The sequence below is a fragment of the Heterodontus francisci genome, chromosome 7, assembly GCF_036365525.1.
Source record: "Heterodontus francisci isolate sHetFra1 chromosome 7, sHetFra1.hap1, whole genome shotgun sequence".
NCBI lineage: Eukaryota > Metazoa > Chordata > Chondrichthyes > Heterodontiformes > Heterodontidae > Heterodontus > Heterodontus francisci.
The window spans coordinates 60,703,715-60,720,061 of NC_090377.1; the positions used below are offsets into that span (position 1 = coordinate 60,703,715).

The window sequence follows — 16,347 nt, forward strand, 5'->3', positions numbered from 1 at the left end:
TCTAACCAATACTGTCATGGGCAGATGCATTTGTGACAGGTAGACTGATGAGGGCGCTATCAAGTTAGATTTTTACTCTGGTTGGTTCTCTCACCACCTGCTGCAGGCTCAGTTGGCAAATGTATTTCCTTCAGGATTCCACCAACTCAGTCAATAGTGGTGTGACTGAGCCATTCTTGGTGATGACACTGAAGTCCCCCACCCAGAGTGCATTCTGTGCCCCTGCTACCCTCAGTGCTTCTTCCAAGTGCTTTCCAACTTTCCAACGTAGAAGAGTACTGATTCATCAGCTGAGGGAGGGCAGTAGGTGGTAATCAGCAGAATTACTGTAAGGTATGATTCATTGAGTATGGCTATGTCAGGCTGTTGCTCGACTAGTCTGTGTGACAGCTCTCCCAATTTTGGCACAAGCCCCCAAATGTTAGTGAAGAGGACTTTGCAAAGGTCGACTGGGCAGGGTGTGCCTTTGTCGTTTCTGGTGCCTAGGTCAATGCCAGGGTCCATCGTTAATTTTAAATTGGCTTGCTAGGCCATTCCAGAGGGCAGTGAAGAGTCAATGACATTGCTGCGGGTTTGGAGTCAATGTAGGCCAGATGTAAGTAAAGATGGCAGATTTCCTCCCCTGAAGGACGTTGGTGAACCAGATCGTTTTTTTATGACAATCTGGTAGTTTAATAGTTATTACTGAGACTAGCTTTTTTTATTCCAAAATTTTATTTAATCAACTGAATTTACATTCCCCCAGCCCCCATGATGGGATTTGAACTCCTGCCTCTGCAGCATTAGTCCGGGCATCTGGATTACTAGGCCAGCAACATTATCACTATGCTACCATTCCTGTAAAATGATAACATTTAGTTAATATTGCTAATTATTATTATGAGTAGTTCATGGATAATAATTGACCAATTTTGTTTGTCTCAGAATGTATGATGGTTTTTATATTGACCTGACTAAAGTAGGTAGATGGCAGGCAAACTGCAAAAATAAATTATTGGAAAGTTTTCTGGTTAATGTTATGGTAGGTGCTGGCTCCAAGAAAAAAAATCTGAGTAATTTGATAGTGTATTTTGCACACTAATTGGAAGTTTTCCTACCTATGTAATAAATTGAACTGGTTTTCAATTGGCTCACTTACTACTGACTATATGTGAAACAATCAGCATTCGTCAACATAATGAGTAATTTTGACAATCTAAAATGTTTTGCTCAACAGACATTTTTTTTTTTGAGACAACACTTTTGAATTGGCACACTAATAGTGCACTGTGCAGATAGTATTTTGTGATCACGAAGTACAGTATTTAATTCCATCAAGGAGGAGGAATCTTGCATTTATAGAATGCCTTTCATGTCCTCAAAACCCCTGCAAAGCATTTGCTCCCATAGTGTCCTAGCACGATCCCCACTACGAGGTTTATTCAGACATCACTCCATCTGAATGCACCAAAGGCAGACAGGAGCACTCATCCTACCTCACTTGCACGCAGTAGGCAGAATAATTCTAAGGCAGTGCTGTTAGTGAAGAACTGACATATTGGGTCTCCTCCCACATATAACCTTCCCTGTGGCTAGAAATTGAGCATTCCCCAGGAGCAATAAGAAAATCTGCCTTGATCAGTGTATGCCTAACAATTTGAAGTCATCTTTTGTGCTAAAAGAACTGAATTATCCAATAATTTGAATTAATGAAATAAATATAGGAAAGAAAGAATATAACAAAAAACTGAAATATCAGATAATTTTAGTGAAGTGGTTTCAAACTAAGTAGACAATAATCAGAAAAATTATCTGCAATATTGCATTTTGAAAAGGAGCCTATGCCTCTCAGCAAGTCACATGCAAAAATCTGTTCAAACTCTGAATAATCCATTTCTACATTACTATGGCGACACTTAGCTACTCTCAGCTAAATTAAATGACACCCAACAATTCTAAAATATGCACACACCCAGATTGATACTTGGTCATCAAAATTCCATTTTAACAGATTGGAGAGATTGAAAATATAAAGATGGACAAATACACAAAAGATTTGTCCTTTGATCAATTAGAACAATAGCAGAAAGTCAAGCAACAAGTAATCAAGTTTTGCTAAATTGATAACTTTACACGGTAAGTTTTACATTCATCTTCTAAGTTTCTTCGCCAAAGCAACATCCAAAACAGAGCTTTATTTTTAAGTTGACATTTAGACTGGTCAAACACGTGCTGCATTTACCTTTCTTCTGCCTCTGCCGTCCACAGTCAACACTGAGGTGTTGCTTGTCTTTCTGCTGCTCCATTCTGCACACATCTGCTTTTTGAGAAGATGAAGTGGAAAAGAGGAAAAAGTAATTCAGACAATTACTGCGTAGAATTTAAAACAAGACATACAGTATCACAAGGGCAATCCTAAGGCTTTAGTAGTATTTTTTTGTATAAAACCAAATCACTGCCACACAGCTAGCATCTAGTTACAATGCAGAATGGTTGAAAATTGAAACTTCTTAAAACAGAAGACTAAAAGCATTGAAAAAATAGCTTGAAAATCTGGTGGAAGGGGCAGACATTTTGAAATTATCCTACATGAAACTGGATATGGGGATAGTGTGGGAAAATGGCACTGAGGTGAAGATCAGCCACAAACTCGTTAAATGGCAAAGCAAGCTAGAGGGGCTGAATGGCCTACTCTTCCTATTTCCTATCCTCCTAAAACTGAAATCAATTGTTAATCATTTTAAAAGGACATATAATGTACATATTCAAAAAATAGATTTTATCAACTTCTATATGCAGTAAAGCCCTAGCAGTTTCTGGAAGAATGAAATCTTTACCGTGATTATCCGTTGTAGCACATGATTAAGTCAGAAAATACACTGCTTTAAAAGGACAGTGTTATGCCAGCTGATGAACAATAAATTACTGTTAGCAAGATGTAGCCATGAATAATCTAGTCTGCTCCTTTAACACCACAAAGTCTAAAAACTGATTTGATGTGAGGTTTATTGATCAAATTACTCCCTCTCACCTTCACCATCTCCCTTTAATCACATGCAAATTTGACCACTGTACATTGAGTTAATGCATTATTAGGAACAGGGCTTCAACACAGAGCCCTGGGCCACTGCACTCGTACTTCTCCGACCCTATTACTTGTAAAATTCTGTTATTAGGCCAAAAGGAACCAGAATTAAATGATGGAGTTCTTTTTCTCTAAGACTTAACTTTATCAAGTGTGACGGACACATCTCTCAAAATTTAACAAGAATCTTAGATCCTAAGCATGATCAATATCTTAGATACAAATGAGAGAAATCCTAAACACCTTAAAAAGGCTGAAAACAAATCACCCCCCCGCCCCCCAAGTGTAGATGGTGTTTATCCTATAGTGCTGAGAAAGATTTGGAAGGAGATTTGAGAGACACTGATGTGACATGAAAACAAGCAGCACATATTAGAATAGTTATGTCAAGCAGGGGGGTGGTAGCAGGGAATTGTGATAATACTGAATGGGGTAACCCAGGTCTCAATGTTGAGACAACTGCAGCTTGATTTACAATGATTTGGATTAAGAAATTCAATGCAAACAGGTCAAATTTGTTAATGATACCAAGCTAGATGGGGCATTGGAATTACAGCAACAGCTCAAAGATTACAGAACGAGTCAAGTAAAATATGCAAGTTCAAAGAAAAATTGCAGATGAAATTTAATGCAGGCAAAAATAACACGCACTCCTTGAATGCGGCTGAAATAGATGAGGATGAAGCTAAAAGAGATTTAATAGACTTGATGCTCAACGGCCGGAATTTTACGCTGCCCCAGCGGGTCAGATGGTGGCGTAAAATTGAGCGGCAGGCTCCAGGAGGCCTACCCGCCCCGCTTACGCCACCAGACAAGTTTACGGTGTCGGGCAGGGGGGTGGGAAACGGCCCGCCCACCCGAGGCCAATCAAGACCCTTAAGTGGCCACTTAACGGCCACTTAAGTGCCCTCGTCCGCCTCCAGGGGTATTTTACTCGTGGCAAGCGGGTGTGCAGGGGACATGAAAGGCCGCCCAGCGATAGCTGCCGGGTGCCCGATTGATGGCTGCCCCCACCCCCCAAACAACCACTGCAGCCTCACCAGGGAAGGACCAATCCCCCGATGAGGCATGCCCCTACTTACCTTCCCTCCTCAATCCATGGCGTCGGCTGGGCTGCAGTCCCAGCAGTGACCACTGCTCCCAGTTAAACTGCTGGAACTAAGAGCTGCCGGTCCGCTGATTGGCCGGAAGCTCACTGAAGCTGGACCTCCTCCCTCAAGTGGGTGTAAGTCCCGCTTCGGGTCAATTAAAGCCTGGGGACCCGTAAAATATGGGACGGATCCCCAGGCTAGGCAGAAGCCGATTCACCACCGACTTTCACGTCGGAGTCCGGCTCCCTTCCATCCACCGTAAAATTCCGGCCAACATGTCTAACAAATGCAGAGCAGTGATCAATGTCAGTGGAATGCTGAACTACCGAACCAAAATCACTGAAGACAAGTCAGAGGAAGTCGTGACCAAACTGTATAGTGCTGTGGTTAGGCTGCACTGACTGTTGCATCCAGTTTTGGATGTCAAGACACAGATTTAAAGAATGGTTACAGCACAGAAAGCCATTCAGCCTGTCGTGTCCATGCCAGCTCTCTGCAAGAGCAACTCACCGAGTCCCACTCCCCCGCCTTAGCCCCGTAGCCCTGCAAATATTTTCTCTTCCAATAATTATCCAATTCTTTTTTGAAGGCCTCGATTGAACCTGCCTCCACCACACACTCAGGCAGTGCATTCCAGATCCTAATCACGTGCTGCGCAAAAGAATTTTTCCGTACGTTGTCATTGCTTCTTTTGCCAATCACCTTAAATTCGTGTTTTCCGATTCCAGATCTTTCCACCCATGGAACAATATCTCCCTATCTACTCTGTCCAGACTCATGATTTTGAACACCTATCAAATCTCCTCTTATTCTTCGCTTCTCCAAGGAGAAAAGACCCAGCTTCTCCAACCTATCCACGTAACTGAAGTTCCTCATCCCTGGAGCCATTCTAGTGAAGTTTTTCCACACACTCTCTTAACATCCTTCCTAAAGTGTAATGCCCAGAATTGGACACCATATTCAAATTCAGGACAAACCAGTGTTTCTTTTTAAAAACAGATTTATCATAATTTCTTTGTTCTTGTACGATATACCCCTATTTATAAAGCCTGGGATGAAGCATGCTTAATTAACTGCTTTCTTAACCTGTCCTGCAACCTTCAATAATTTGTGCACATATACCCCCAGGTCCCTCTGCACCTGCACCCCTTTAGAATGGTACCCTTTATTTTATATTGCCTCTCCTCATTCTTCCAACCAAAATGAATCACTTCACAGTTCTCTGCATGAAATTTCATCAGACACTTGTCCAACCGCTCCACAAGGCTATGTCCTCTTGAAGTTTATCACCATCCTCCTCACAGTTCACGAAACCTCCAAGTTTTGTGTGATCAGCAAATTTTGAAATTGTGCCCTGTACATCCAAGTCTAGGTCATTAATATACATCAAGAAAAGCAGGGATCATAACACTGACGCCTGGTGACCCCATTATTTACCTTCCTCCAGTCCAAAAAACAATTGATCACCACTACAGTTTCCTGTCACAGAGCCAATTTCGTATCTATGCTGCTACTGTCCCTTTTATTCAGTAGCTCTAACTATACTGACAAGCCATTATGCGGCACTTTATCAATTGCGTTAAGAAGTCCATGTATATCAACCGCATTAACCTCATCAACCCTCTCTCTCTGTTACCTCATCAAACATAAAAAAACTAAAGCAAGTTAGTTAAACACAATTTGCCCTAAACAAATCTGTGCTGGCTTTCCATAATTAACACACATTTGTCCAAGTGACTATTAATTTTGTCCCGAATTATCATTTATAAAAGCTTTCCCACCGAGGTTAAACTGACTGGCCTGTAGTTGCTGGACTTGTCCTTATCCCTTTTTGAATAAGGGCGTAACATTTGCAATTCTCCAGTCCTATTGTACCACCCCTGTATCAAAGGAGGATTGGCAGATTCAAGGTAATTTCAAAATTTCAAGGTAATCAGGCAGAGTCAACATGCGTTTGTGAAAGGGAAATCATGTTTAACCTATTTATTGGAGTTCTTTAAAGAAGTAACACATGCTGTGGAGAAAGGGGAACCAGTGGATATACTGTACCTAGATTTCCAGAAGGTGCCACATCAAAGGTTATTGAGGAAAATAAAAGCTCATGGTGTAGGGGGCTACATATTGGCATGGATAAAAGATTGGCTAGCTAACAGGAAACAGTAGACATAAATAGGTCATTTTCTGGTTGGCAAGATGTAACGAGTGGTATGCCACAGGGATCAGAGGGGCCTCAACTTTTTATAATTTATATAAATGACTTGCATGAAGGGACTGAAGGTATGGTTGCTAAATTTGCTGATGACACAAAGATGGATAGAAAAGTAAGTTGTGAAGAGGACATAAGGTGGCTACAAAGGAATATAGATAGATTATGGAGGTGGGCAAAGATCTGGCAAATGTAGTATAATGTGGGAAAATGTGTAACTGTCCATTTTGGCAGGAAGAATAAAGAAACAGATTATCTAAATGGTGAGAGATTGCAGAGCTCTGAGATGCAGAGGGATCTGGGTGTCCTAGTGCATGATTTGCAAAAGGTTAGCATGCAGGTACAGCAAGTAATTAGGAAAGCTAATAGAATGTTATCTTTTATTGCGAGGGGAATTGAATGCAAAAGTAGGGAGGTTATGCTTCAGTTATACAGGGCATTGGTGAGAACACATCTGGGGTACTATGTACAGTATTGGTCTCATTAAAGAAGAATGTAGGTGCTTTGGAAGCAGCTCAGAGAAGGTTTTTTAGACGAATACCTGGAATGGGTGGGCTGTCTTGCGAGGAAAGATTGGACAGGCTGTATCCGCTGCAACTTAGAAGAGTAAGAGGCGACTTGATTGTAACATATAAGATCCTGAGGGGGTGAATATGGAAAGGATGTTTCCTCATGTGGGAGAATCTAGTTCTAGGGGTCACTGTTTAAAAATAAGGGGTCGCCCATTTAGAAAACATAGAAAAATAGGAGTAGGCCATTCGGCCCTCTGAGCCTGTACCGCCATTCAATGCAATCATGGCTGATCATCCAAACTCAGTGCCTTGTTCCCGCTTTCTCCCCATACCCCTTGATCCCTTTAGCCCCAAGAACTATATCTAATGCCTTCTTGAATATATTTAATGATTTGGCCTCAACTGCTTTCTGTGGTAGAGAATTCCACAGGTTCACCACTCTCTGGGTGAAGAAATCCCTCCTCATCTCAGTCCTAAATGGTTTACCCTTTATCCTTAGACTGTGACCCCTCCTCCTGGACTCCCCCACCATCGGGAACATCCTTCCTGCATCTAGTCTATGCAGTCCATTTAGAATTTTATAGGTTTCTATGAGATCTCTTCTCATTCTTCTATACTCTAGCAAACACAAGCCTAATCGACCCAATCTCTTTTCATACGTCAGTCCTGCCATCCCAGGAATCAGTCTGGTGAACCTTCGCTGCACTCCCTCCATAGCAAGAACATCCCTCCTCAGATAAGGAGACCAAAACTGCACACAATACTCCAGATGTGGTTTCACCAAGGCCTGGCATAATTGCAGCAAGACATCCTTGCTCCTGTACTCGAATCCTCTCGCTATGAAGGCCAACATACCATTTGCCCTCTTAACTGCCTGCTGCACCTGCATGCTTACTTTCAGCAATTGGTGCAGAAGGACACCCAGTCTCGCTGCACCTCCCCCTTTCCCAATCTATCGCCGTTCAGATAATAATCTGCCTTTCTGTTTTTGCCACCAAAGCAGATTACCTCACATTTATTATAGTATACTGCATCTGCCATGTATTTGCCCACTCACTCAACCTGTCCAAATCACACTGGAGCTTCTCTGCATCCTCCTCACAGCTCACACTCCCACCCAGCTTTGTGCCGTCTGCAAACATGGATACATTACATCTAATTCCCTCATCTATATCATTAATATATATTGTGAATAGCTGGGGTCCTAGCACTGATCCCTGTGGTACCTCACTAGTCACTGCCTGCCACTCGGAAAAAGACCCATTTATTCCTACTCTGTTTCCTGTCTGCCAACCAATTCTCTATCCATGTCAGTACCTTACTCCCAATCCCGTGCTTTAATTTTGCACGCTAATCTCTTATGTGGGACCTTATCGAAAGCCTTCTGAAAGTCCAAATACATCGCATCCACCGATTCTCCCTTATCTATTCTACGAGTTTCATCCTCAAAAAATTTCCCTTTCGTAAATCCATGTTGCCCTGCTATTACATCTTTTATAATGGACTCTAGCATTTCCCACTACTGATGTCAGGCTAACCAGTTTATAATTCCCTGTTTTCTCTCTACCTCCTTTTTTAAATAGTGGGGTTATATTAGCTACCCTCCAATCCATTGTAACTGTTCCAGAGTCTATAGAATATTGAAAAATGACCAGCAATGCATCTACTATTTCTAGGGCCACTTCCTTAAGTACTCTGGGATGTAGATTATCAGGCCCGGGGGATTTAACAGCTTTCAATCCCATCAATTTCCCTAACACCATTTCCCTACTAATAATGATTTCATACAGTTCCTCCCCCTCACTAGACCCTATGCTCCCCAACATTTCTGGTAGGTAATTTGTGTCCTCCTTTGTGATGTCAGAGCCAAAGTATGTATTTAATTGGTCTGCCATTTTGCTCCCCATGATAAATTCCCCCATTTCTGACTGTAAGGGACCCACATTTGTCTTCACTAATCTCTTTATCTTCACATATCTATAGAAGCTTTCACAGTCAGTTTTTATGTTCTCTGCAAGCTTACTCTCATACTCTTATTTTCCCCTTCTTAATCAATCCCTTTGTCCTCCTTTGCTAAATTCTAAATTGCTCCCAATCCTCATGTTTGCTGCTTGTTCTGGCCATTTTATATTTCTCCTCCTTGGATCTAATACTATCCCTAATTTCTTTTGTAAGCCACAGTTGAGCCACCCTTCCTGTTTTATTTTTGCGCCAGACAAGAATGAACAATTGTTGTAATTCATCCATGCACTCTTTAAATGCTAGCCATTGCCTATCCACTGTCAACCCTTAAAGTAACGTTCCCCAATCTATCATAGCCAACTCGCGCCTCATACCTTCGTAGTTTCCTTTATTTAGATTCAGGACCCTAGTCTCGGAATCAACTCTCACTCTCCATCTTAATGGAGAATTTTATCATGTTATGGTTGCTCTTCCCCAAGGGACCCCGCACAACAAGATTGGTAACTAATCCTTTCTCATTACACAATACCGAGTCTAGGATGTGTTTAAAATAGAGATGAGGAGACATTTTTTCTTTCAGAGGATCTCTTGGAACTCTCTTCCTCAAAAGGCGGTGGAAACAGTAACTTTGAATATTTTTAAGGCAGAGGTAAATAGATTCTTGATAAAGCAAGGGGGTGAAAGGTTATTGGGGGTAGGTGGGAATGTGGAGTTGAGGTTACAATCAGATCAGCCATGATCTTGTGAATGGCGGAGCAGGCTCGTTGCTTAATTCATATGTTTGTATGAGAATGAGAGATAATCTTATTGAAACACAAGATTCTGAAGGAACTTGACAGGGTGGATGCTGGAAAGATGTTTCCACTTAATGGCGAAACTAGAACTAGAGGACACAGTTTAAAAATAAGGGGTCTCCTATTTAAAATGGAAAGGAGGAGAAATTATTTCTCTCAAAGGGTCGTTAGTCTGTGGAATTTGCTTCCTCAGAGAGCAGTAGAGGCTGGGTCATTGAATATATTCAAGGCTGAGTTATTAGATAGATTCTTGATAGACAAGGGAGTCAAGTGTTCTGGGGGCAGACAGGAAAGTGGAGTTGAGGCCACACTCAGATCAGCTATGATCTTATCAAATGGCACAGCAGGCTTGAGGAGCTGAATAGCCTGCTCCTGCTCCTAATTCATATGTTCGTACGTAAAAAGGCTTAAGTAGATAAAAATACAACTTTTGCTATGGTGGATTAAGAAATATTTAAAGGGGGAGCGAGTTGATTATGCAAACTTTATTTATTTTGGGAACCTGTGGTCATGTGCCCTCAGAAATTGATTTTTGACACCTTTTTGGTGTATTTTATCCTGACTGCACAGTATCATACCTTTAAAGATGTTCCTCAAGTCCCCTACTACAGCGCTGTTGAACAACCTACTCCAGTCTATTTCCTTTAGCTCTTCCCTCAATTCTTTACTAAGTCCTTTAGAAACTATAAACCTATGCCATAACTTTAAACATATCAGACTCTAAGATGATGTTGCAATCGCTATCACCTAATGATACAAGTTTCATTTCCTCTACACTGTCTGGGTGAAGATTAGCACAGCCTTTCACAGCTTCCTGAATACACTGGGCTGTGAAACTATCATGCAATAATTTTGCCAACTCTGCCTCTACACCACTTGGATTTATACAATTCACATTTGACAAAGATCTCCCATTTGATTTACATTCCTGTTATGGTAAATTATGTAAATTACACTATATAAATGCAAGTTGAAGGTCTCTCATACAGTCAATGATCAATTAATTACTACTTCTAGGGAGTTCAACAAACAGGCTCCGAGTGAAACATACTCTGATTTTATTGGAACATGAAAAGAGTAGAGTTCAGTGGCCCCATGCTGAGTGATCCTGTTTCAAACACTTTCTTGCCCACTTATTACAACTAGTGGGAAGCTGTACAAAACCAACAAAACAAACACTGTTTTAAACTCGCCGTCACACCATTTTGACCACATCTCGCCTAGGACTTGTGCGGCCTATCAAAGATGACTCATCGCAAAGGCGAGGCAGGATTAGATTCCACTCCTAACCATCAAGACATGTCTGCCGTGATCCTTGTTTTTTCAGCCAATAAAAGCAGCCTCCTCTCAACCTGTACCATTGAGACAGTGAGCAACAGGCTCTGCTTCTCTGATTGATGGGCTAATGCAAAGATATAAATGAGATAGCTATTGGTGCCCAACCCTAAAGCAGAAACAATTTTTTTCCTTTTGCTATTTTATGTTCAGATTAGAATCCAAGAGGGGAAGTGAAAAAAATCAAAAAGAGAAGCAACGAGAGAGTGAGAAGAGACTGGTAGCTAACATGCAAGGGAATCCAAAAGTGTTCTACAGGCATATAAGTAGCAAAAGGGTGGTAAAAGGAGTGGGGCGGATTAGAAACCTAAAAGGTGATTTACACATGGAGGTAGGTGGCATGGCTGAGGTATTAAATGAGTATTTTGCATCTGTCTTTACCAAGGAAGATGCTGCCCAAGTTATAGTGAAAGAGGAGATAGTTGAGACACTCGATGGGCTAAACATTGATAAAGAGAAGGTATTAGATGGGCTGGCTGTACTTAAAGTCGATAAGCCACAGGGACCGGATGAGATGCATTCAAGAATACAGAGGGAAGTAAGAGCACTGGCCATAATCTTCCAATTCTCCTTAGATACAAGGGTGGTGCAAGAAGACTGGAAAATAGCAAATCTAACAAAAAGGGTGTAAGGAAAAGCCCAGCAGCTACAGAACAGTCAATCTAACCTCGGTGGTGAGAAAGTTTTTATAAATGATAATTCAGGACAAAATTAATAGTCACTTGGACAAACGTGGATTAATTTTGGAAAGTCAGCACAGATTTGTTAAGGGCAAATAGTGTTTAAATAACTTGTTTGTCTTTTCTTGATGAACTAACAGAGAGGGTTGATGAAGGTATTGCGGTTGATGTGGCGTACATAAAGGCCTTTGATAAAGTGCCACAACTGGCTGGTCAGCAAAGTTAGAACCCATGGAATAAAAGGGACAATAGCAGCACAGATATGAAATTGGCTGAGTGACAGGAAACAGAGTAGGGTGAACAGGTGTTTTTTGGACTGGACGAAGGTAAACAGTGGGGTCCTCCAGGGTCAGTGTTAGGATCCCTGCTTTTCCTGATATAAATAAATGACCTAGATTTGAGTGTACAGGGCACAATTTCAAAATTTGCAGATCACATAAAACTTGGAATTACTCTGAACTGAGAGGAGAATGGTGTGAAAACTTTAAGAGGTTGTAGACAGCTGGTGGAACGGGCGGACAAGTGGCAGATGAAATTTAATGCAGAGAAGTGTGAAGTGATTAATTTTGGTTGGAAGAACGAGGAGAGGCAGTATAAAAAAGGGAATAATTCTAAAAGGGTGCAGGAGCAGAGGAACCTGGAGGTATAAGTGCACAAATAATTGAAGATGGCAGGGCAGGCTGAGAAAGCAGTTAATAAAACATGCATCATCCCAGGCTTTATAAATAGGGCATAGAGTACAAAAGCCTGTATAAAACAATGGTTTGGCCTCAACTGGAGTACTGTGTCCAGTTCTGGGCACCACACATTAGGAAGGACGTTAAGGCATTAGAGTGTGCGGAAAAGATTCACGAGAATGAAGTTCCTCATCGCTGGAACCAGTTATGTGGATGGACTGGAGAAGCTGGGGCTGTTCTCTTTGGAGAAGATCGAGGGGAGATTTGATCGAGGTGTTCAAAATCACGAGGGGCCTGGAGTAGGTAGAGAGAAACTGTTCCCATTGGCAGAAGCATCCAGAACCAGAGGGCACCGATTTAAGGTAACTGGAAAAAGAAGCAATGATGACATGAAGAAAAACTTTTTTTCATGCAGCAAGTGGTTAGTATCTGGAAGGCAATGTCTGAGTGTGTGGTGGAGGCAGATTCAATTGTGACTTTTGAATGAGAACTGAACAATTATCTGAAGAGAAAAAATTTGCAGACTATGGGGAAAAGGTGAGGGAATGGGACGAGGTGAGCTGTTCTTGCAGCGAGCCAGCATGAACACGACAGGCTGAATGGCCTTCTTCTGTGCTGTAACCATTCTACAATTCATGACCACATTGAAAATTGATTGTTTCAGCGTGGACTTATGCTAAAGAGGGTGCAATCACCAACTTTGACAGCCTTGACCTGAACGGAAACTGATGAAACAAATCATCTGGCGAATAATTTTCAGCTGTTTTTATATAGAAACTGAGCAGAAAAATTTACACCCAGATCATAGGGTTCCAAGATCTGCATACAGGAGTAACTAATGATACTGAACGCAAGAACATGTCTATTGTAAAAATTCAAAACTGCAACACTCCCTCAACAACCACCACCAAAGCTAGTCATCGCATTGGGTGACACTACCACTGTGCTAAACAGGATAGATTCAGAACAGATCTGGCAGCTCAAAATTAGGCATCAATGAGGCACTGTGAACTATCAGCAGCAGCTGAATTGTATTAAACCACAATCTGTAACCTCATGATCTAGCATATCCCTCACTCTACCAGTACCATCAAGCCAAGGGATCAACCATGGCAGCATCTGGTATACCTAAAAAATGAGGTGTCAAACTGGTGAAGCTACAACACAAGACTACTTGCATGCCAAACAGTGGAATTAGCATGCAATAGAGAGAGCTAAGCAATTCCACAACCACAGATCTAAGCTCTGCAGTCCTACCATATGCAGTCATGAATGGTCGTGGGCAATTAAACAAATAACTGGAGGAGAAGACTCCACGAATATCCCCGAATATCCCCATCCTCAAAAATGGGGCAGCCCAGCACATCAGTGCAAAAGAAAAGGCTGAAGCATTTGCAACCATCTTCAGCCAGAAGTGCTGAGTGGATGATCCATCTCGGCCTCCTCCTGAAGTCCCCAGCATCACATATGCCAGTCTTCAACCAATTTCATTCACTCCATGTGATACTAAGAAACGGCTGAAAGCACTGGATACTGCAAAGGCTATGGGTCCTGACCACATCCTGGCTGCTCAGCAATAACCTACTCACTGACACACAGTTTGGCTTCCACCAGGGCCATTCAGCTCCTGACCTCATTACAGCCTTGGTCCAAACATGGACAAAAGACCTGAACTTAAGAGGTGAGGCGAGAGCAATTGCCCTCGACATCGAGGCAGATTTGACCAAGTGTGGCATCAAGGAGTTCTAGCCAAATTGAAGTCAATGGTAAATCAGGGGAAAACACTCCACTGGTTGGAATCACACCTAACACAAAGGAATATGGTTGTGGTTGTTGGAGGCCAATCATCTCAGCCCCAGGACATTGCTGCAGGAGTACCTCAGGTACTGTCGTAGGCCCAACCAACTTCAGGTGCTTCTTCAATGACCTTCCCTCCATCATAAGGTCAGAAGTGGTGAGGTACAATGCCCAGTACCATTCGCAACTCCTCAGATACTAAAGCAGTCCATGTCCATATGCAGCAAGACCTGGACAGCAATCAGGCTTGGGCTGATAAGTGGCAAGTAAATTTCACACCATACAAGTGCCAGGCAATGACCATCTCAAACAAGAGAGAATCTAACCATCTCCCCTTCACATTCAAACCACCCCCACCCCCCCACCCAACCCAACTATCAACATCCTGGGGGTTACCTTTGAGCCAGAATTGAACTGCAGCATAAATACTGCGGCTACAAGAACAGGTCAGAGGCTGGGAATTCTGTGGCAAGTAACCTACCTCCTGACTCCCCAAAGACTGTCCACCATCTGCAAGACACATGTCAGCAGTGTGATCGAATACTCTCCACTTGCCTGGATGGGTGCAGCTCCAACACTCAAGAAGCTCAACACCATCGGGCAGCACAGTGGTGCAGTGGTTAGCACCGGAGCCTCACAGCTCCACAGTCCCGGGTTCGGTTCTGGGTACTGCCTGTGCGGAGTTTGCAAGTTCTCCCTGTGGCTGCGTGGGTTTCCTCAGGGTGCTCCAATTTCCTCCCACATGCCAAAGACTTGCAGGTTGATAGGTAAATTGGCCATTGTAAAAATTGCCCCTAGTGTAGGTAGGTGGCAGGAGAATTGAGGGAAGATGGGGATGCGAGAGGGAAATGGGATTAATGCAGGATTAGTATAAATGGGCGCGGACTTGGTGGGCCGAAGGGCCTGTTCGGTGCTGCATCTCTCGATGACAATCCAGGACAAAGCAGCCTGCTTGACTGGCAACCCATCCACCTTCAACATTCACTCCATCCACCACTGAAGCACAGTGACAGCAGTGTGTACCATATACAAGATGCACTGCAGCAACTCACTATGCCTCCTTCAATAGCAAACTTGTGACCTCTTCCACCTAAAAGGACAAGAGCCGCAGATGTGTGGGAATACCAACACCTGCAAGTTCCCTTCCAACATCCTCACTTGGAAATATAATTACCATTCCTTTACTGTCCCTGGATCAAGATCCTTGAAGTCCCTTCCCAACAGCCCTGTGGATGCAGGATGGACTGCAGCAGTTCAAGAAGGCAGCTCACCACCACATTCTCAAGGGCAATTAGGGATAGGCAACAAATGCTGGCATTGCCAGCAATGCCTGCATCCCACAAAACAAGCTAAAAGAACCTAAATTTTCTGTCTGTTGGACCTTGCTGTGCAGAATTTGGCTGCCAACATATAAAAGCCATTTAATTACTTTTGAGGTTGTGAAGTTCTTTGGGCTGTCCTGATGACATAATAGATACAACAAAAATATCAGTTTACTCTTTAGTTCTGGTCAAACGGCGGTAGAATTGTCTTCCTAAAAATATACACAGAAGCAAATTACAATAAATATCTTTTGTATCCAATAAAGGTTAGATAAGCAGAACAGAGAACTTGAAGCACTGCAACAAACAGGGAATTCTGCATGTTACACAGAGTTGACTGTGGGAATTAGCTGAGCACTCACGAGGCACTCAGACATTTACCAAACAAAATGCTGGCAAAATTAAAGCTCCAATATTTAAGAAATTGGAAGGTATGCACTAACTAAAATCCATCATATTTTAAATACTAGACAGCAATTTAAATGTTACCAATATACTGCACAATATAAATGCTCCATTATTTTTTTCTATGGCACAGAATATTCTCTGTTCATGTGAGCTTCTTTTGGGCCTCCTTATCTCGAGAGACAATGGATACGCGCCTGGAGGTGGTCAGTGGTTTGTGAAGCAGCGCCTGGAGTGGCTATAAAGGCCAATTCTGGAGTGACAGGCTCTTCCACAGGTGCTGCAGAGAAATTTGTTTGTTGGGGCTGTTGCACAGTTGGCTCTCCCCTTGCGCCTCTGTCTTTTTTCCTGCCAACTACTAAGTCTCTTCGACTCGCCACAATTTAGCCCTGTCTTTATGGCTGCCCGCCAGCTCTGGCGAATGCTGGCAACTGACTCCCACGACTTGTGATCAATGTCACACGATTTCATGTCGCGTTTGCAGACGTCTTTATAACGGAGA

The 16,347-nt window shown here is 42.6% G+C and overlaps 1 protein-coding gene across 5 annotated transcripts in view; it reads right to left on the reverse strand.

Annotated features, from left to right (window-relative positions):
* Nucleotides 1-16,347, reverse strand: part of tanc1a (tetratricopeptide repeat, ankyrin repeat and coiled-coil containing 1a) — a 291,461-nt gene that overhangs the window by 218,449 nt on the left and 56,665 nt on the right. For 3 of the 5 annotated variants that reach the window (XM_068035279.1, XM_068035276.1, XM_068035281.1), the window contains one exon: nt 2,222-2,299. In XM_068035279.1, coding sequence (XP_067891380.1) covers nt 2,222-2,299 — 78 coding nt within the window. The remainder of the gene's footprint in view (nt 1-2,221; nt 2,300-16,347) is intronic. The other 2 variants (XM_068035280.1, XM_068035278.1) reach the window with 1 other exon arrangement.